Consider the following 20,387-nt stretch of genomic DNA (forward strand, 5'->3'; position numbering starts at 1 on the left):
GTTTGTATCTTCTAAAAGATGGCCAGGACAATGCCAGGGGCTTTACCAGGTGCTTGAAATACTTCCTAACTTGGCTTTACCATATATATATATGTCTGAAAAGTGTATCATCATACTTTAAAGTATCTATATACAATGTAACACTGAGTCGGGCATTGTGACAATAAGGTATAAGAAACATTTAATGTGTTCAAGAATTTTAAAAATCATTTATATAAAACAGAGATTAAGATTAATGAAAAATATCTAAAAAAGAAACAAAGGAGGAAAGAATTTCACTTCTAATGTAAATTATATGAATTTCAAATCTATTTCTCTAGTACAAATAGCAGTGTTAAAGCTTGATAGGTGACTTAAGCAAAATGTTAAAAGTGCATAAAAATAATTCAACTTGAAGCACAGGTCAAAAAGTAAAAGAATTTTCCAAATTAAGTAACCACTCCTTTCTATCCCAAAGTGAAGCTATAAAAGCCCTTATCAAACTTTCTGCTGTCTTCTGCATTAGTAAAAAAATTCTTACTCCTCTTACTTTCAGAGATAGCCCTACCTATCCCTGAAGTTATGACAAAAATTGGTTTGGTCTATACATACAGTCTTGTCCTCTTTTCTAAAGCTCAGTGAATTAAGGTACACCTACACTGAGAGTTCTATTTTTGGTTTCCCCAAATGATTACCATAATAGGAAGTCATTTCTAATCAAAGACACAGGCAACTTACTATAGGTAACATGTTTTCGCAAAATGACTTGGTAATAAGCCTTCATTTCTCTTTTCTGTTAATGAAGTATAGAGAGCCCCCAAATGAATTATCTTAGGAATACCTGTACATTGGTTAAGAATTTAAAACGTATTTTCTATTAAACTAAATATTATAAATAGCATTTAGGTCTGTAATTGGTTCCCAGATGCTTATAAACAGTATTAACACAGCAACTTAGTATTTTGGAAAAACCTGTTCCAGGAGAGATTGCTTCTCTGCTTCTGCCTATGATAAAAGCACACACAGTTTGGAGTAATGGATATCACTTGTAAGAAGAAAATTCCAAACAGCATTAGCAGAATGTAGGAACTAAGAGTTTCTGTGGCTCTACATACTAGCCAAACAAATGAGTTCCTATGAGGGGTGATCATTCATATATGAGAAAATCTTAAGTAGAAGCCTTTCCAAAAAAATTCTATATCCCAGCTTACCCTTCTATAGTGTTATTTGTCTGAAAGATAATCTTGAACACAAAAATTTAAATGACTAAATTATTAATATAATGTTTGAACATAGGTTTGTCAAGCAAGTAAAAATCAAGTAAGTGTATCTGGTGTCTCTTTCTAGGTTTTAACTTTATTCAATTACCGTAAAGGTATAAAGTATTTATTTATTTTAATTAACTCCACATCATTCCTGTCAAAGTATTAGACAACAGTCACTGCTTTACGTCATATCAAAAATAGTAAATACAAAGATAATTTCTGCATGGTTAAAAACAACAGAATGGTACACTTATTCAAATTTCTGACACTTTTTGCTTGCTTTTAGCTGAAAAGTTTTAACAAAACTACGTTTTGGGTAATAATTCAATAATTTCTTACCCGTTCGATTCTTTCTCTGGTCCTTTCCGTTCCTACAGGAACTTCATGAATATGATACTGACAGCAAAGGTAACTCATTACAGGATCAGGTGCATCAAATAATTCTCTCAAATAAGAGAAAAATCCATATTGTCTGAAAGGAAAAGTGGTGATTAGATTTTCTTAAAACACCTTTCAAAAAAATCTGAGAGTAGATAAGTAGCCAATAAATAATAAATGAAACATAAATTATTTCAACAACGATACAGGAAAAATATTTCTTTTTTACATTTTAAAATCATTAAATATTACTATTTACCTGCCAGAAAAAATTTAAACTTTTATTGTTTTTAGTATCTAGAGAGCGTCTACTTATATCTAGAGTTAAGATATTTACTTATAATTGTTTTATAACTGCAATTTTTACATTTTTTGCAAAAATAATGCAAAATTATTTTTGCATTATCAAGTGATGATTTATTATTTCACTTTCCCAATAAATAACAATTTTAGTATCTTTTATTAAATAGTCCAATATTTTTCTACTAATTTGAAACATCACCTTCATCACACATTAACTATATCATGGTCTACTCCTGGGCCTAAATTTTTCCTCATTTTAGACTTAGAGAGCCTAAAAGGAAATAATAAAGCCTATAACAAACGCATTTATGTGACAAAGAGATAATTAACATATATTTAATTACTCAATACTCAAACCAGTCCTAGTAGTATTTTCCAGACTTACTTTAGTTCATTCAGAGATCTTGAAGGTGCTTTGTCTGCATATGAACTCTTGGGAGCAATAACAGCATTTACTCTTAATTTTTTATTGTCACGAACCTGAATACAGGGAAAAGAAAACATTATTTTAATCATAGTTCCTTTTTTTTTTTTTTGAGACAGAGTCTCACTCTGTTGCCTCGGCTAGAGTGTCGTGGCATCAGCCTAGCTCACAGCAACCTCAAACTCCTGGGCTCAAGCGATCCTCCTGCCTCAGCCTCCCGAGTAGCTGGGACTACAGGCATGAGCCACCATGCCCGGCTAATTTTTTCTATATATATTTTTAGTTGTCCAGATCATTTCTTTCTGTTTTTTTGGTAGAGATGGGGTCTCGCTCTTGCTCAGGCTGGTCGCGAACTCCTGAGCTCAAACAATCCGCCCGCCTCAGCCTCCCAAAGTGCTAGGATTACAGGCGTGAACCACCGCGCCCAGCCTATTTTAATTATATATTGTCAACAGAAATGATTTTTAAAGTTACCACATTCCTACTGGCATTGACAGGATGGATCAGAAATTAAAATATTAGATATTTGATGTTAATCAGAGGAAAATTTTACTGTGAAAAATGATACCATACATATGTGTTTTTACAAAAAGAGTCAATTTTTTAAAAAGATACATACTGAAATATTAATACATTCAGATGAAACAAAATGTCTGAGATTTGCTTCAAACTGATACAGAAGAGGGACAGTTATGCTTCCATTACTGGCAGATTATCTGGTATGGTGCTAAAGATTATAAACTCGCGTCAAAATTTAAAAAACAATTACTTTAAGGCACAGGAGATGGATAAAAAGCAGATAGAAGTTGGAGGGGAGCTGACATTTGAAAGATAAGACTAGCACCAGGAGATATGCATTCATGTGGCTTGTGGCTTGACGACATTCCCCGATCTGGAGCATGAGGAGAGGGGATGAAATTCAGGTAGAAAGCTGCAGTTTTTCCAGCTGAAGGAATCATAGTATGGAGTTTGGAGTGACTAGAATGGTTGTAAAGTATAAGTTTTTGGGAGAAGGGTGCTGCAAAGTGAGAAGCCTCAAAATCTGCATTTACACTCTTATCTTAATCCCTGGCTGTCCAATGAACTATGAATGCATGGGAAAACTCCAGAGGGCTGGAGACAAGTTATCCAGAAGATCTAGCTAAGATCATTGATGAAGGCGGCTATATCAAACAACAGATTTTCAATGCAGACAAAATAGCCTTTTATTGGAAGAAGATGCCATCTAGAACTTTCATAGCTAGAGAGAAGTCAAATGCCTGGCTTCAAAGGACAGGATGACTCTCTTGTTAGCGGCTAATGCAGCTGGTGATAGTAAGTTGATGCCAATACACATTCACCGTTCCAAAAATCATGCTAAATCTACTCTGTCTGTGCTCCAGAAATGGAACAACAAAGCCTGGATGTTTGCACATCTGTTTACAGCATAGTTACTGAATATTAAAGCACACTGTTGAGACCTACTGCTCAGGAAAAAAGATTCCTTTCAAAACACTGCTGCTCATTGACAATGCGCCTGGTCACCCAAGAGCTTTCATGGAGATGTACAAGCAGATTAATGTTGTTTTCAAGCCTACTAACACAACATTCATTCTTCAGATCAAGAATGGATCAAGGAGTAATTCTGACTTTCAAATGTTTTTATTTAATAAATACATTTCATAAGGCTATAGCTGCCATAGATAATGATTCCCTTGATGGATCTGGGCAAAGTAAATCAGAAAAGCTTCTGAAAAAGATTCACCATTCTAGATGATGAAGAACATGTGTGATTCAAGGGAGGTGGTCAAGATAACAACATTAACAGGAGTTTGAAAACAGTTGATTCCAATCCTCATGGACGACTTTTAGGAGTTCGAGACTTCAGTGGAGGAAGTCATGGCAGATGTGTAGAAATAGCAAAAGAATCAGAAGTGGAGCCTGAAGATGTGACTGAATTGCTGCAATCTCATGATAAAACTTGAACAGATGGGCCGGGCGCGGTGGCTCACACCTGTAATCCTAGCTCTCTGGGAGGCCGAGGCGGGCAGATTGTTTGAGCTCAGGAGTTCGAGACCAGCCTGAGCAAGAGCGAGAGCCCGTCTCTACTAAAAAAAAATAGACAGAAATTAACTAAAATATATAGAGAAAAATTAGCCGGGCATGGTGGCGCGTGCCTGTAGTCCCAGCTACTCGGGAGGCTGAGGCAGTAGGATTGCTTGAGCCCAGGAGTTTGAGGTTGCTGTGAGCTAGGCTAATGCCACAGCACTCACTCAAGCCAGGGCAACAGAGTGAGACTCTGTCTCAAAAAAAAAAACTTGAACAGATGAAGAGTTACTTCTTATGAATGAGCAAAGAGTAGTTTCTTGAGATAGAATTTGCTCCTGGTGAAGATGCTGTGAACATTGTTGAAATGACAACAAAGGATTTAGAATATTACATAAACTTAGTTGATAACATAGCAGCAGGGTTCAGGGCTTGAGAAGATTGATTCAATGTTTTTTTTTTTTTAGAGATAGGGTCTTCCTCTGTTGTTCCAGCTAGAGTGCAGTGGTGTCATCATAGCCCGCTGGAACCTCAAACTACTGGGCTCAAGCAATCCTCCTGCCTCAGCCTCCTAAGTAGCTGGGACTACAGGCATGTGCCATGCTAATTTTTCTATTTTTTGTACAGATGGGGTCTCACTATGTTGCCCAGCCAGGTCTCAGGCTCCTGGCCTCAAGCAATCCACCTGTCTCAGCCTCCCAAAGTGCTAGGATTACAAGCGTGAGCCAATAAGCCTGGCCGTGACTCCAATACTGTAAGACATTCTACTGTGGGTAAAATGTCATCAAACAGCATTGCATGCTACAGAGAAATCTATTGTAATAGGAAGAATTGATCGATGCAACAAACTTCATTGTTTTAAGAAGTTGCTACAGCCACCCCAACCTTCAGCAACCACCACCCTGATCAGTTAGCAGCCATCAACATCAAGGCAAGACTCTCCAACAGCAAAAAGATTACAACTCACTGAAGGCTCAGATGATTGCTAGCATTTTTTTTAGGAATAAAGTGTTTTAAAATGAAGGTATGTATATTGTTTTTAAAGACATAATGCTATTGCCCTCTTAATAGGCTACAGTATAGTATAAACATAACTTCTATATGCATTGGGAAACAAAAAATTGTGATTCACTTTATTGCGATATTTGCTTTATTGTGGTGGTCTGAACCAAACGCATGGTATCTCCCAGGTACACTGGTCCTAGAACTCAGAAACTGAACTAACTGACAGTGTCAACAGGGATACAAAGTCAAATAAAAAAAATCAACTGTGTGTCTATGAACTAGCAATGTAAAATTAGAAAATGAGTTTTAGAAATATTTTTAAATAGTGTCAAAAAAAACAAAAAATACACATTAAAATACACATTTAGGCCAGGTGCAGTGGCTAACACCGGTAATCCCAGCATTTTGGGAGGCTGAGGCAGGAGGACTGCTTGACGCCAGGACTTTGACACCAGTCTGGGCTACATAGCGAAACCTAGTTTCTATTATATTAAATATAAATAAATAAATAAGAATAAAATTTAAAATATATACATTTTTAACAGAAGATGTATAAAACTCATACCCTGAAAAAAACAAAACAATGTTGACAGATATTAATGGAGGCATGATGAGATGGCAGAATGGAGAAATATTTCATGGTGGCATGGATCAGCAATTCTGAAACTATCTTCAGAGTCTTCTAGGCTTGAACAAATGAGTAAATATACTGATGATATGGAGAGCTATGCTCTTCACTAATACAGAAGGAAATTATAAATATGTAAAGGAGAAAGACTAGAAGGTACCCTGTAGTGTTAGATTGCAATTGGAAGTAGCAGTGTGAACTCGTGTTGCACTTATGTTTTCTTGCACTCTAGATAAATACAGAAATACCTATCGATATAAAGGGTTTGCATGAGAGGACCTGGAAGCAATGAGACACCAGTAGCAATGAACAGATCTAGTATCCAGATCTTGGTTTCTAAAAGAAACTAAGGATCTTTAAGAAAAGGGCTGATCGTAAGGCCCAGGCGGTACATTAAAGATGAACCTGTAACATGTTACTTTGGTAAAAATTAAGAATTGTTCAAAATATGATGGCAACATATTAAAAGGACATGGGAGTCAATCTCACTAATCAAATCTGGGATAATTTAAGCATTAAAATTTATAACACATAAAATTCTATGAGTCTATATTGATAAACAAACAGAAGAGAAGAAAAAAAACTTTCCTATAGGCAGAAAACTAATAAATATAGAAGGAATGACTGAGTTAGAATCATTTATGATTCTTAAACCTACTAGGTAGGCTTTCATGAGGAACAGGGTATTTGCAGTCTCAAAATATTAATATCTACACATAAATAATTACAAAGAGAAAAACCGTTTTGTTATAACACTTGTTAACAAATTTGCTCCAAGCGGTTGACACATTAGGAAACAATTTGAGCATTACGTGGACTTCACATTTGCTTACTTGCAATTTTATCCACAAAGAAACAAAAGGTTTTCCCTAGATGAATGCAGAAAACTGCATCCAACTGAACCAAGCTTCCTAAGAATACACATAATTTATGTGCGTGCACACACAATGACACACATATACCCCCCCAAACATTTACCAGCTAGCTACTTAAGTTTACCATGTATTATGAGCCACATCCACCCATATTTGTTGTTACAATTTTCCATCTATTAATAACTTCAGATAACTGGTTTATAATTGTTTTAACCACTACACAATAACTCACAAGCTGAACACATCCAATACCCACTTCCGTAAGGCAACTTCAGGTCTTTTTCAAAATAAAGCATCATATTTATTGTACTTGGGTATTAGTTAACAATTTAGCCTGTATAAAACTGTGTCACCATTTTCAATAGGTTCATCTTTTTTCATGTGTTATTGATGAAATTTTTGAGTGTTGTACTCTAACCTTTTCTTCCCCCGTAACTCCTGTGTGTTTTTAATTGTACAATTTTGCATAACACAGTGATTTTCACGAATGCATATATTACGGTATAGCACAATTTATTGTACTTTTCAATGGAGAAATAATAAAGTAAATGAGGCTGAACGTAAATAATCAGTGAATCTGATTTATGGGCTTCATGGGAATAAAGAAGTTCCATGTGCTATTCTTGTGACTCTTCTGTTAGTTTTAAATTATATCAAAATAAGAAGTTATCAAGAAAAAAACCAATAGAGAACTGGAGGTATAAATGAAACAATATTAGCCATGAGTCAATGTATCACTGATGTTAGTATACGGGGTACATTAAGTTATTAAAATCTATTGTTGTAGTGGTTACATTAAAATCTAGTGTTGTAGTGGTTACATTAAATAAAACTGAATTGCACAGTAAGAAAGTAATTTCCCTTTCAATTCCCTTTCAATATTTCTAATTATACCATTGAGAAAGTTATAGTACGGTGTCAGCATGTCCGTAACTCCTTGTTATCTCTTTTTTAACATGTTATCTGCTTTTAGGAAACAATACAGATCTAGAATTTACTAACATTATGTTTATTGCCTTATTGTTATGTAAATTATTGGTTCTCTAATTTGGTAGTGATATTATATTTCCTTCTAGAAGATTTTTTTGAGTAACAAGAAGTAGGTGATTGAAAGAAAAATATTATAAATACTACAGGGTAGTACCCAGATATGGCAACGATTGTGATGGCTGTACATTGTATATAGTATATAGAAAAGGCAAAAACTGAGAAGATGGTTTGTAAGTTACTGAAGGATGAGAAATGGCAGTCTAGTAGATACAATTACAGGGGAAGGTTATATAGAATAAAATTTCACAATTTAAAACACACAAAAAGTTATAGATAGAAGTTCTGGTACTACCTGACAAGCAGTTATGTAAAGTTAATTGTTACAGCACAAGAAAAAAGAATAAAGATCAAATTATCAAGAATCTGTGTCATATGATAAATATATTGAAACAGGGAACAGGCAGGCCTTGCTCAATAGAGTCATAAGCCTCGAACCAAGGTCTCTGATAAAACAGGAGATGGCAGAGAAACCAGCCAAAACCAGTTAAAACTAAGAAAGCCACAAAAAAACCCTCAGGTTACCCTTACTGCTCATTATACCCGGCTTATAATGTATTAGCATACTAAAAGAAACTCCTACCAGTGCCATGACAGTTTACAAATGCCATGAAAACTCCCAGAAGTTACCCTGTATGGTTTAGAAAGGGGAGGGACCCTCAGTTCTGGGAACTCCCCATCCCTTTCCTAGAAATCTTATGAATAATCCTCCCTCTGCTTAATATAAAATTAAATAGAAGGTATAAAATAAAACCCCGAAAACTCACAAAGGGATACTCCCTATTACCCTGAGAGAGAGCCACTGCTCTATGAGGCAGCCACATTTCTTTTTTTTTCTTACCTCAGTAAACTTGCTTTTGCCTTACTCTGTCAACTTGCTCTTGAATTCTTTCCTGCACAACCCACTTGGGCTTCAGGCCAGAGTCCAGTTTTGGGGTCTACTTTTCTGTATCAATACGGTTCCAACCCTCAGTGCAAAGGTGGAATGGGTTTTTGACACAAGGCAAGGTACTCTGTATGGGCTAAGCTGGCCATGTGCAAAACAGAAATCATATTGCCTGTACTTCACAGTGCACCATGTCTCCAAGATACGTAACCCAAGCAACTGACTTCTTCAGTGAGCTCTAACATCAGATCTGGTTAGGCTTAAATAGTTCTAACATATACAAATGTCTAACTTTTTGGAGTTCATTTTATAATTTTATACACACAACCCTTTTATCCGATCATCTTTATGTTCACATTCTCGGCCATCTCCCAAACCAGGAGTAGGGCAATAGGATAAAAGCAAAAGAAAGTAAGGATTCTTTCTAAGCACTATGTACCAGAGAAACAGGACCACTTGAACTGATTGAGGGTCCTTAGACCAATTAGCAAAGGTTTAAACAAGATAAAACAAATTCTAGACCTAATCTTTATAAGCCTTTTAAAGAAAGAGAAGACGTATGCAAAAGGAAAAAGAAATCTTACAGACAATAACATAGCTAACAATATATCATATGTAACTAACAATATATACTATATATCATGTAGGTATATAACATTATAATAATAGCTAATAAGCACTGTTGTTATACTTTTACATTTTATTAACTGACTTAAATACTCACAACCATCTTTTGAAATAGATAATATTACCACCATCACCCCCCATTTTATAGATGAGGAAACTGAGGCAAAAAACATTTCGGCAACTTGCCCAAGTAAGAAGCCAGAATTCAAATCCTTCCAACCTAGCTAGAGTATACACATCCTTAACTACACTAAGCCATGCTGTCTTTCAGTGGCTTAAATTCTTGGTCAGTGGTGTTTTTCTATAGCCAGATACAGGATTCTTATTCTTTTTAAAGAAGTTTTCTTTATTAATATATTAATAAGCAAAAACATATTGATTTCCCTTTCAAAGAAAAACTAAGTTCATTCCAATACATTTCCAAAAAAGGATGTTCTAGACCAAAGGTCTATCATTGTTTCTTTCTCTTAAAACATGACAATTATTCTTCATATTAATTTCAAATGATAATTTCAAAATATGGTACAGACAGAATATTATCGGCTGTTTTCCCTTTATAAAACAAATTCATTGCCTTATATGGCATAGATAGGAAAGAAATTAACAAAATTGAGTGATTTTGTACAAGAGTTAACTGGTAGTAAAATTAGTTACCACCTTTTGCTCTAGTGAAGTTAAAAATTCAAACACTGAAAGACACGGCCCAAGTGAATCAAAGTGTTATGTTGGTCAGTACTTGCCTCTTTGAGGAAAACCTCCATATCTTCTTGACTTTCAAAAACAAAAGCTCTCAAGTCATTTGATGGAATATGATTTTCAATGTATTTGGCATTTTTATTATCTTTCATATTGATCTGAACAAAAAGAAAAAATAAGTTTTCTCACGAAACTCAAACTGATTACTAAAATACATTTATATTTAACTTAGATTTTAAAATTAGATTAAATTTTAATCCTTGAGAAAATGGAAGCTAAAAAAAAGAACAATTTGGTATCAAAGGGTCATTTTAAAAAATCTAATGTATTTTATCACACAGAAACAACCAACATAGTACATAGTTAAACAAAAGCCAAGATGTGAATAATATCTGATGCATATTGACTTTGATGCTATCTAAGAAATAACAAGTGCCTTTCTGGTCAACTCATTTCAAACAGTCTCAGATTGTGACTTAATACAAACATCTCTCATCTTCCCCAAAACTTTTAACATTTTTCCTTCTTAATTTTCAAGAGAACTTCATACTATACATGGAAATAACTGATAGGTAGAAAAAACACAAGAGAACTGAATAAAACTTTATAATAATAGGAAAAAAAACTTGCTATAACTTAATTATTTAAAACTATTAACTAATTAGGCACTTTTGCATGTGAGGTTCAATGCTATGAAAGATATTAAATTAGGTTAGAAAAAAACTGTTTCGAGGAGAGTACAATCTATTATTTATTGCAGATTAATAAGTATGTTGAAAAGCAGAGCATGATTAAAGCTCCCATTAACAGAGGTATTATAAAAAGTGCTATCTGTGGAATTTTGGAGGAGAGATCAATTACTTCCAGCAGATGGAAATCAGTTTTCTTGAAAAAATAATGAGAAGGGAGGTATTTATGCACTGTAATATATTATGAAGCATATTAGTTAAGTGCCAGAGCTCTGGGGTCAGACAGCTGTTCTTTCAAATCCTATGTATGATCTTGCTCAAGCACTACTTAAATCTCAGAAAGCTTTAGTAATATCTGTAAGATGGATATAGTAAAACAGTACATACCTCATAGGACTAAATGTGGATTAAAAGAGATAACACAATAAAAAAACAGTACAGTGCTTGTCACATAAACGTTGGCCAACACTATTCTCTACTTTAAATTATAGGATATCAATCAGTGTAGAAAAGTGAGAAAACTGATACATAAGCAAATAAAAAAATAAAACCACAAAAAACACCATTACCCTACACCATAAATATTTATAGTGTCTACTGTTTCACAATTTTTTTGGTACCATATTACTGTATTGGAAAAAATGATACAAATTAAAGTGGGGGTTTACTGCAATTTACAGAAAGGGTAAAAATGACCCCAGCATGACCGCAGAAAGTCACCTTTTAAAAAATGTATTTTATCTTTTTAGAGATGGGGTCTCACCCTCTCATGTAGGCTGGAGTGCAGTGGTGTGATCATAGCTCACTGTAGCCTTGAACTCCTGGGCAGAAGCAATCTCCCTGCCTCAGCCTCTCAAGTAGCTGGGTCTACAGGTGCACACTACGATGTCCAGCTAATTTTTTTTTCATATTTTAGAGACAAGGTCGCACTATGTTGCCCAGGCTGGTCTCGAACTCTTGGCCTCAAGCAATCCTCCTGAGTAGTTGGAATTATAGGCGCAAGCCACCATGCCTGGCCATCTTTTTTTTTTTTTTTTTTTTTTTAAATGTAGCTAGAAATAAGCCAGTCTAGGATTTAGCTCTCATTACCACATTCTCCCAGGGTATACTAATCAGAAATATTCTGCTATATCAGATTCCAAGGCCCCCATCTTATGTAAATTGGTTATATGGCCACTCAATTCTTTGACAGATTTCACCTGCTTATTCAGGTAATAAGTCTCAAGGAAGTCACACAAGTAGGGGTCAATTTAGGCACTGGTCAGTTTGTGTGGTTCTAGTAGTGACTGATTCACGTGGTTTTATTCCAAGTGTAAGCATACTCCATGGCATTTATAGTCTGTGAAGGTTTCCTGATATCCTGAAGGAAGATTTAGTCACTCTGTTGGTTCTTCAGCTTCTGGTTTCTCAGGATGCTCCCTCTACTCATGAGAGTGATGAAGAAAATATTTGCCAAAGTTCTTCAAAGAACTTCAATGTCAAAACTTCACTGTCAAAGTAGTGAGACACAGATAGGCAGATATAGGAGACATAGGACTCCAAGACAATCTGGTAGTTGATGACAGCCTTCTGTTTCACAGTTTTTTAAATGAAATTTTTCTATACATCCTATTCTGTAACCTGTTTTATGATTAAGATGTCATAAATGTCCTTATGTATTAGTTTAAAAGAGATCTATAGCAACATTTTTATGGCTGCGTAATATTCCACTATAAAGATAGAGAACAATTTACTTAACCAGTCTGTATCTTTGTAAATTTTCTTCTGTTGCCCTATCATTCTGCTATTATAAACACTTCTGTGAGTATATCCGTAAATAAATCTTTGCATAATTCTAGGTTGCAACTGTTAGAAGTAAATCATGGAAATAGATTGCTAATTGACAAGATACATGACTAAAATTTGAAGTCTGTATATTGCCACCTTGTCTATGAAAGTGGTAGCATTTCAACTAGACCCTGAAAAGTGAGGTAAGTATGTGGGGGATATGGATGGAGGGAGGTGGTAGGAAAGGTGAAAGGTTCTTTTAGGAAAAGTAAAAAAGCACAGTATACTTCTTTATCTCAAAGACTCAAATGTATTAATAAAGTGGAAATACATGCCAGCTAGTAATCTGACTTAGTGACAGGCTACTATTAGAAAATCAAATGGTAAGAGGATGACAAATCTAATAAAGTACTGAAGTATCATTTTGAGACTGGCATTTTAATAAAAATCTGCTAACAATTATACTTGCATTATACCTTATACTAAGGGTCACAATATTTTTGCTTATATTTTCTTTTAATCCTTATCAGATTAATCAAAACAATGTCTTCATCCAAAATGGAAATTCTCATCTTTCTAATAATATACACCCAAACAAGAAGAGAATATATTATGCCTATTAATTTTGCTAATATAATGTAAAATATAATAAAAGATGAAAAACTATATAAAATGATTTTTAATAAAGTATAACAATAGTGAGTTAGAGAAAACAAAACTTTTCATGAATCCTGCAAGGATCTATAGTGAGTCATTTTCTAAAGAAAAAAATTATCTAGCAAAAATAATCCTTAAGTCATTTTTGGAGTAAGTTTTAAGTTTATGTTATATATCTATATCTAATATATCACTACTAAAGACGTGGTTTTTCATTTTTTCATCTCTTTACACGGTCAACCTTATTTTAAATAATTTAGATGGCAATCATCCTAGTAAATCCTTGGCTCCATTTCACTAAATGATTTACTAAATATAGCTTCACCTATTCTTGAAGACCCACAATCAACAATAAGAGCTATCAAATACTTTATCATGTCAATGAACTATTGGCTTCATTCTCAAAATCTTCAGAATGCCTTTTTTTGTAGCAAGCAATTTTCTTGCCTATTTTGTCATGTATTCCTTATTAACATATTTATTTACAGCAGTTTTCTATCTCTTTAGCAGGTTTTAATCTAATGCCTGCTATAACCTAAGAATAGCAAGTGCCAGAAGGAACCAGCTAACCAAACTAATTTTCTACATGAGCCTTTGTCAATAAGTTGTTAGTTTTCCATACCTCTTTCTAGAAAAAAGTTCACAGGTTTTATGACAGTTACTACCCTCACTGATCAAGGGCCCTTTAAAAAGCTCATGTAGGGATTCTGCAGTATGTCAGATGCCACAAGTCTGATAATGGAAAACCCAGGTGGTTAAAAGCACTAAAAATTCTTAAAACAAAAATCTACAATGATTACAATAATAAAACTACCAGATGTTACCAAGATGAACAAAATTTTTTACCGTGAGCATTATGGGCTCACAGACTCTTCGCTTAAATTTGTCTCTGTTATTTCTCAGCCATAAAACAGCATCATATGTGTCACGGTATCTCTGTCTCAGCTTATCTTCCTTTTGATTCATCAGATTGTCAAAACGTACAATATGATCATCCACACCTAAAATTGGAAAACAAAGTATTGTTTCTCTCAAAGCTTTAATTAATGAAATAATGTATTATTAATATAAAAGAATATCCTAGATCTAAAGGTTATAAATACCACTCAGCAAGTACTCTTCATAGTGGAAAAGACCTGACCTGGACAGATCATTCTAAAATTTCCAAACACTTGGGATAAAACATGATCTTGAAACCATGAAAAATAAAAAACAGGTCACATACAAAAAAGAGAAAAACACTAGATTTCCTCTCAGAAGACAATGGTAACAAGGCCTTCAAAATTTTGAGAGAAAAAATATTTTCAACCCGGAATTATATATACAACAAAATTGAGAAAATGGGATAATAAAATAAAGATATTTATATTCAGGGGTACAAAGACCTGATATCTCTCATTAGATAGCTAATTCCCAGATATCTCTTCTTAGGAGGTTACCCTAAGACATGCTGTAACAAAATACGGGCATAATGTAAGAAAAAGGAAGACGTGGAATTTAGGAATAGGTTTATAATTCAGAAAAAACAGGAGAGAAATCCCAGATGACAACCATGCAAGAGGCCTTGAGAATAACCAGTTTAGATGGAAGGAGCAGAAGGCTACAGAACTCAAGAGAATGCCTGATAAGATACCTTTGTTTCTTCTCTTCAATTTAGAGAAATTATTATATAAAGGAAATGTTTTTTTTTTTTAAAAAAGGATAAACTGAAACCTTTTAAAAATCTATCAATGATAGGAAATTTAATCTTAATGTACTACTTGGCTTGACCATGAACAAGTTTAATTGTTGTAATTAACAATACTTAGTATTTCTAAACTTTTAGAATTAACCCATAAATAGAGCATGTAAAACTTGATTACAGTTCTCAATAAATACAAATGTTTTCAGCTTTCAAAATATCAAAACCAGAGTACAGATGAAAGAATTTAGAATGTGAGAAGGGAGGAAAGTAAAAAGCAAGGACAGAAAGGAGTACTGGTACTTTAGCTCACAAAGAGTGCATTCAAGCGATACTGGCAATGTTAAGTGACCACAAAAAGTATATCAATTATAATAAAAATCATTATCATTAATATAATAATCCCATTTGAGGATTGGAGGAGTGTGTTATGAGGTAAAATCAACATCTAGAGTAACTAAATATAAAAATGCAATGTCTAAAATTGATTATTGAGCAACAGTAAAATGAGAATATAATAAATATATACAGAAGGACTATTAGAAAAAACTGCTGAAAGAGTTAAAAGTGTTTACTTTTGAGTGAATCTGGAGGTGGAAAAGGGGTGGCACCACCCTTCTCCTCAAGCTTTTTTTTCCAGCCATACACATCTAGCTCTTTGATAAACATAAAAAAAGGGTTCTTTTTTTTACTAATCTTAATCATATACACTGAGCAGATAAAATATAAGATCTCCTCTATCTGAATAGTGCTACAGATCTATTCATATAGTCTATAAAAAAGAAAACCAAACATGAAACTGGAGAGGTTTCAAGGAACTAGGCTAATGGAAGGTTATGAAGGCTAGAATAGCTTAAATTTGATCTGAGTAACACTGAGTGACTCTGTGAAGAAAATAAAACTAAGCTCTTTTTGTGACAAAAGGCCACGGTCAGCCAGTGGCAAATCACATTACACGGAAGACATTATAGTTGAGGTAATTAAGGCATGAGCTAAGCTTCCTAAACAAGGAGACTTAAACATTTTAATTAAATGATTATCAGGGAAAGAAGAAAGCCCATCAACATAGATATATCTCTATTTGATAAAAATTTTAGCCTCACTTCAAGAAAACTTACTCTTTTTCTCCTTCTCTAGAGTCTCCTTCTCTCTTCGTTTATCAATTATCTCGCCTTCACACAATGCCTTTTCGTCTTGAACTCGTCTCAGATCATTTGTAATGGCATCAATCTGGGGCTGAAGATTCTCACAGTTTTCTGCTGTCTTTAGCTCATTTTGCAAATCCTCTATCATTTTTCGCGTATTACTTATCCTCCTCTGTCGGTCATGCTCTTCATTTTGCTTTACTGTTAAAGCCTGCTGAAGTTCCTCGATCTAATAAAAAAAAGAAGTTAATACTTGAAATTGCTCTTCTCCTGGTTTATAAGGCTTTCATAATAACATACTAGTTTCAGAAAGTGCACAGAGGGAAGTAAAACTCAATGGAAATGAAGCAGAGGATAGAAGGGAGGAGGTGATGGGCAAAAACCCACCTAACAGGTACAATAAACACTGTCTGGGTGATGGGCACACTTTTAACTCTGACTCAAGGATTACAAAAGTGATCCATGTAACCAAAAGCATTTTTACCCCGGTAATACTTAGAAATTAAAAAAAAAAAGGTAAAGCAGAAATTATTAGACAATTAAAAAATAAGGTTGACTTTTCTAAATAAAAAAGATTATTTGAAAAGAATTGTAAAAGGGACAAACCATGGCAAATACGAAAGGACAAACAAGACAATGAATTTTTAATCAGCCTTTTCATGCCCTACTTTTAACCATACACAAACAACCAAAGATCCCCAGATAAATAAGGAAAGACTCCAGGAAGAAAGCAAGAAACCAAAATAAGAAAACCAAAAACAAATACCAAGAAAAAAAGATAATAGAAAAGAAGAAAACTTCAAAAAACTTTTAGTTTGTATTCTCAGAAAAATTTGTGAAGATATTACATACATCAAAAACAACAGGATACTATGAATTAACAATAATTAGATAATAAAAAATGTTCTTAGAAATTAATAAATATGACTTCCGAATGTCAAAATTCAATTCAGGGGTACAAGATAAACCTGATGAAATAGCAAAGGAAACAGACACAAAGACATGTTCCATCATGAAATCTCCTTGACAGTACATAGATGTTTTCTGAAGTTCATCTTTTTGGAAGAAGAAAAGTCCCTCTCCCTTAAGTTTTAAACTTTGCTAGGTTAAGTATGAACTAAAATTTAAAGAAATAGGATTTTCCTTAGCAAAAAATTGCCTGCGATAAGCTGAAGTTTTACAATTCAACTGTCTTCATTTCTAGAAATTAGAGCTATAAACCAAGATTACGTCAACACAATAAAACTTAATAATAAAAATGTAATCAAAATGAAAAGTTCTGTAGTTTAAGTATGCTTTATCTCATTAATTTCAATCATGTATAAAGGTACACATGCATTTTCTACATAAATGTCATCACTGATTTCTTGAAATGAAAGATCTATTTGGTGTTTAAAAAAACAAAAACCAAAACCAGAATATACACCTCAGAATTTAATTTCTGCTACTAAGGTAACTAAATCCACCATTATCCTATTTAAAAACCTTGAGCCTCCAAGCTCAAAGATCATAATGCATAAATGAGTAGTTTTGAGGAATTTTTCCTAATTGTCCTCTGTGCAACTACTACACTTCCAAATCTTAGTTTCACTCACAGATTAAGAAATAGAGAATGAGAAGGATCTTAGGCAATTCCTAAACAAGAATTTGTCGCAGAATCCAAACCTAAAAACAAAAGTTAGGGCAAATTAACATAATAAAAATTTCAGTAAGAAATCTTACATGTTTATCTTTTCTTTCTATAACATCTTGCTTTTGTTTGCATTTTTGAGATGTCTCCTTAATATCTGTTGCCTGTAAAATTAAACCAGGGGGGAATAGTTAAAAACTCATGCAAGCCAATTATATGGCCCTGTCCATTCCTATATTTTTATGTGAGTTAACCCACGACAATTTTTCACATTTCAACAAAATTCATAATTATCACCAAAAATACCAACAGTTATTTGTAAATCTACAAAAGACTATTCCTATTGATATTAAAAAAGAAGTGCATGCATATGCTTTATTTCTTCACATTTATTTTCCTGTGTTATTTTATCTGATCCTAAAAACCATCCTACAGGATAGTCAGGACAGATATTACTGCTTTTCTACACATGAAGAAAATAAGGGTCAAAGAGGCCAAGTAACCTATGTATATAGCTAAAAAATGGTAAGATCCAAAATCAGGTCTTATTTCAAATATGGAGTTCTCTTATAGCAAGTATGTAACCTCCTTGATATCTTTCATTAACAAATAAAACATGTAAACTACATATTAACACATATTACATATCACTAACAAATAAAATATGTAACCCAAACAGTGAAGAATAGGGCTGTATGCAAAAAAATTAACACTGCAGTTCTAAGACAACTACTCTTAGAAAGGCTTGCTTGCAAGGATGGCCCTTGGCTGTGGTCTGGGTGGATTTTGGGAGTGTCTGTACCATTTCCTAACTGATAAGAGTGGTTTACTGCGCCTATTTCGCCTGTTTGTACAAACATTGTGGGTGAGGCTAAACTCTTGCTTTCCTTCTTGGATTCTGATTTTTAAATGAGTGCTGAGTCTCTAATGTGCTTCCCCAGTAGACATGGCCTTCACAAGGTGTTGTCACAATTTGATGATGGAGGAATTAAGCAGGTTTTGTGAGACTGCACTGGGAGAGGACTCTTGGAAGCTTGTGCATGGTTTCCCCAGGATTTTGCCCTACGTGCATCTTCCCTTTACTGACTGTTTTGTAGCCTTTCCCTGTAATAAATCTTAGCTATGAGTCCTCCTAGCACTATCACTGAAATTGTAGGAGATTCACAATGCTAAGGAAAAAGTAGTTTCTTCCTACAGATGAAAACTAATTTATTGACACTAGTAATATTGATTTATGCTTAAATCATACGAAGGCTGTCTGGAAAAGTATCCAGCCATTGTTGTCTCTATTTTTCTTATCACATGGCTGGATACTTTCTGATCAGCCCTCATACATGTTAATCATGTAAGACAAAGATTAGTATTACTGTCTTCACCTGACTAGTAAGAGTAAAGCTCAGTGAGACTAAATAACTTGCTCAAGGTCAGGCATTTAGTAAATGGCATAGTGAGGATTTAAAATACCCATCTGTGTGAATCTAAACCCTATGCTCTGTCCATAACACTTATCATCTCCCTGGAATGTTTTGGAGAAAAAAAATTACAAATGTTGGAAAAAGTTTTCTTCTGGAACAGAGGGCACAGGAACAAGAATAGCATGAATATTAAACAAAAGTAACCATTTTGTTCCTGTTGCACAGCTAATACTTAAAAAAAAAAAAAAAAATACAGACTGATACAATGTGCCACTTCCAGAATCCTGGATCACTTCTTTAGGAAAAAAAGTCTAAAATATCTTAGGTTATGTAGATTTTCAAATAAATAAATTAGGCTCTTGGATGTTTGACAATGCTTTAACTGCTGGGCTTCTGTAAGGAACAGACAAGCAAAACAACGGGTTTTTAAATATGTTTCCTTAATTAGGAGATTTGGAATTTATTATGTACATTTTTTCCACTATAAAAGTAATTCCACAGTAACACAGAAAATTCAGGAACCAAAAAAAGCAATTACAAATTCACAACGTAACTACAACCAACTCCATTAACATAACAATGATGGCCAACTCTTACTTCTGTATCTTTGAGGAAGTCACTTACCTCTGGGATTCAGTATCCTTAACTATAAAATGGGGGCATTTATCTAGAATAACATCTATAATCCTTTCTTGCTCTAAAATTTAAAATAGTCAATAGTAATTCTCTTCAAAATCAGATCTAATCAAGTCCTAAAATCCTTATCTGTTCTTAAAAACTGTTTAATCTTCTGGACTTGAGCATAATAATTTTAAGTCACTTTAATCCATATTAGAATTAAGACACAGTGGAGCTTTTCTGACATGATAGTAGCAAATTCTAAACCACTGACTCTTTTTATCTATTACAGACTTTATATTCCTAGATATGACCCTCTCACTCAGCAAGCATTGCTCAACATGCATAGTAAATAAATGTTTGGTGCCATCTAGCTCAAGAAATTCTTTTTCTTACAGGCAGGCTGCCCCAAAAAAGAGAAAGTACAATCATAGCTTTAAATGAAAAGAGCTCCACATAACTGCTTTTTCACAAACAAAAGTTAAAACTTATATTCATCGAACTTGTATATTGAATGGTCCTTATCAAATTGACAGTAATCAGTAATGAAGAACCTGGAGTAGCATGTTCACATTTATATTCAATTGTAAAAATAAAGAGAAAATGACTATGAAGAAAATACTGCAAAGTTTGTAATACACTATTTA

At 33.9% G+C, this 20,387-nt stretch overlaps 1 protein-coding gene across 1 annotated transcript in view; it reads right to left on the bottom strand.

The window, feature by feature from the left end:
• SMC5 (structural maintenance of chromosomes 5) overlaps positions 1–20,387 on the bottom strand; it is a 100,633-nt gene that overhangs the window by 43,219 nt on the left and 37,027 nt on the right. The window contains exons 8-13 of the mRNA XM_012641630.1: positions 17,800–17,871; positions 16,051–16,306; positions 14,098–14,252; positions 10,183–10,296; positions 2,311–2,405; positions 1,584–1,716 (exon numbers count right to left, since the gene is read on the bottom strand). Of these exons, the coding sequence (XP_012497084.1) occupies positions 1,584–1,716; positions 2,311–2,405; positions 10,183–10,296; positions 14,098–14,252; positions 16,051–16,306; positions 17,800–17,871 (825 nt within the window). The remainder of the gene's footprint in view (positions 1–1,583; positions 1,717–2,310; positions 2,406–10,182; positions 10,297–14,097; positions 14,253–16,050; positions 16,307–17,799; positions 17,872–20,387) is intronic.

Source organism: Propithecus coquereli, unplaced genomic scaffold (genome assembly GCF_000956105.1).
Source record: "Propithecus coquereli isolate 6110/MARCELLA unplaced genomic scaffold, Pcoq_1.0 Scaffold166, whole genome shotgun sequence".
Taxonomy (NCBI): domain Eukaryota; kingdom Metazoa; phylum Chordata; class Mammalia; order Primates; family Indriidae; genus Propithecus; species Propithecus coquereli.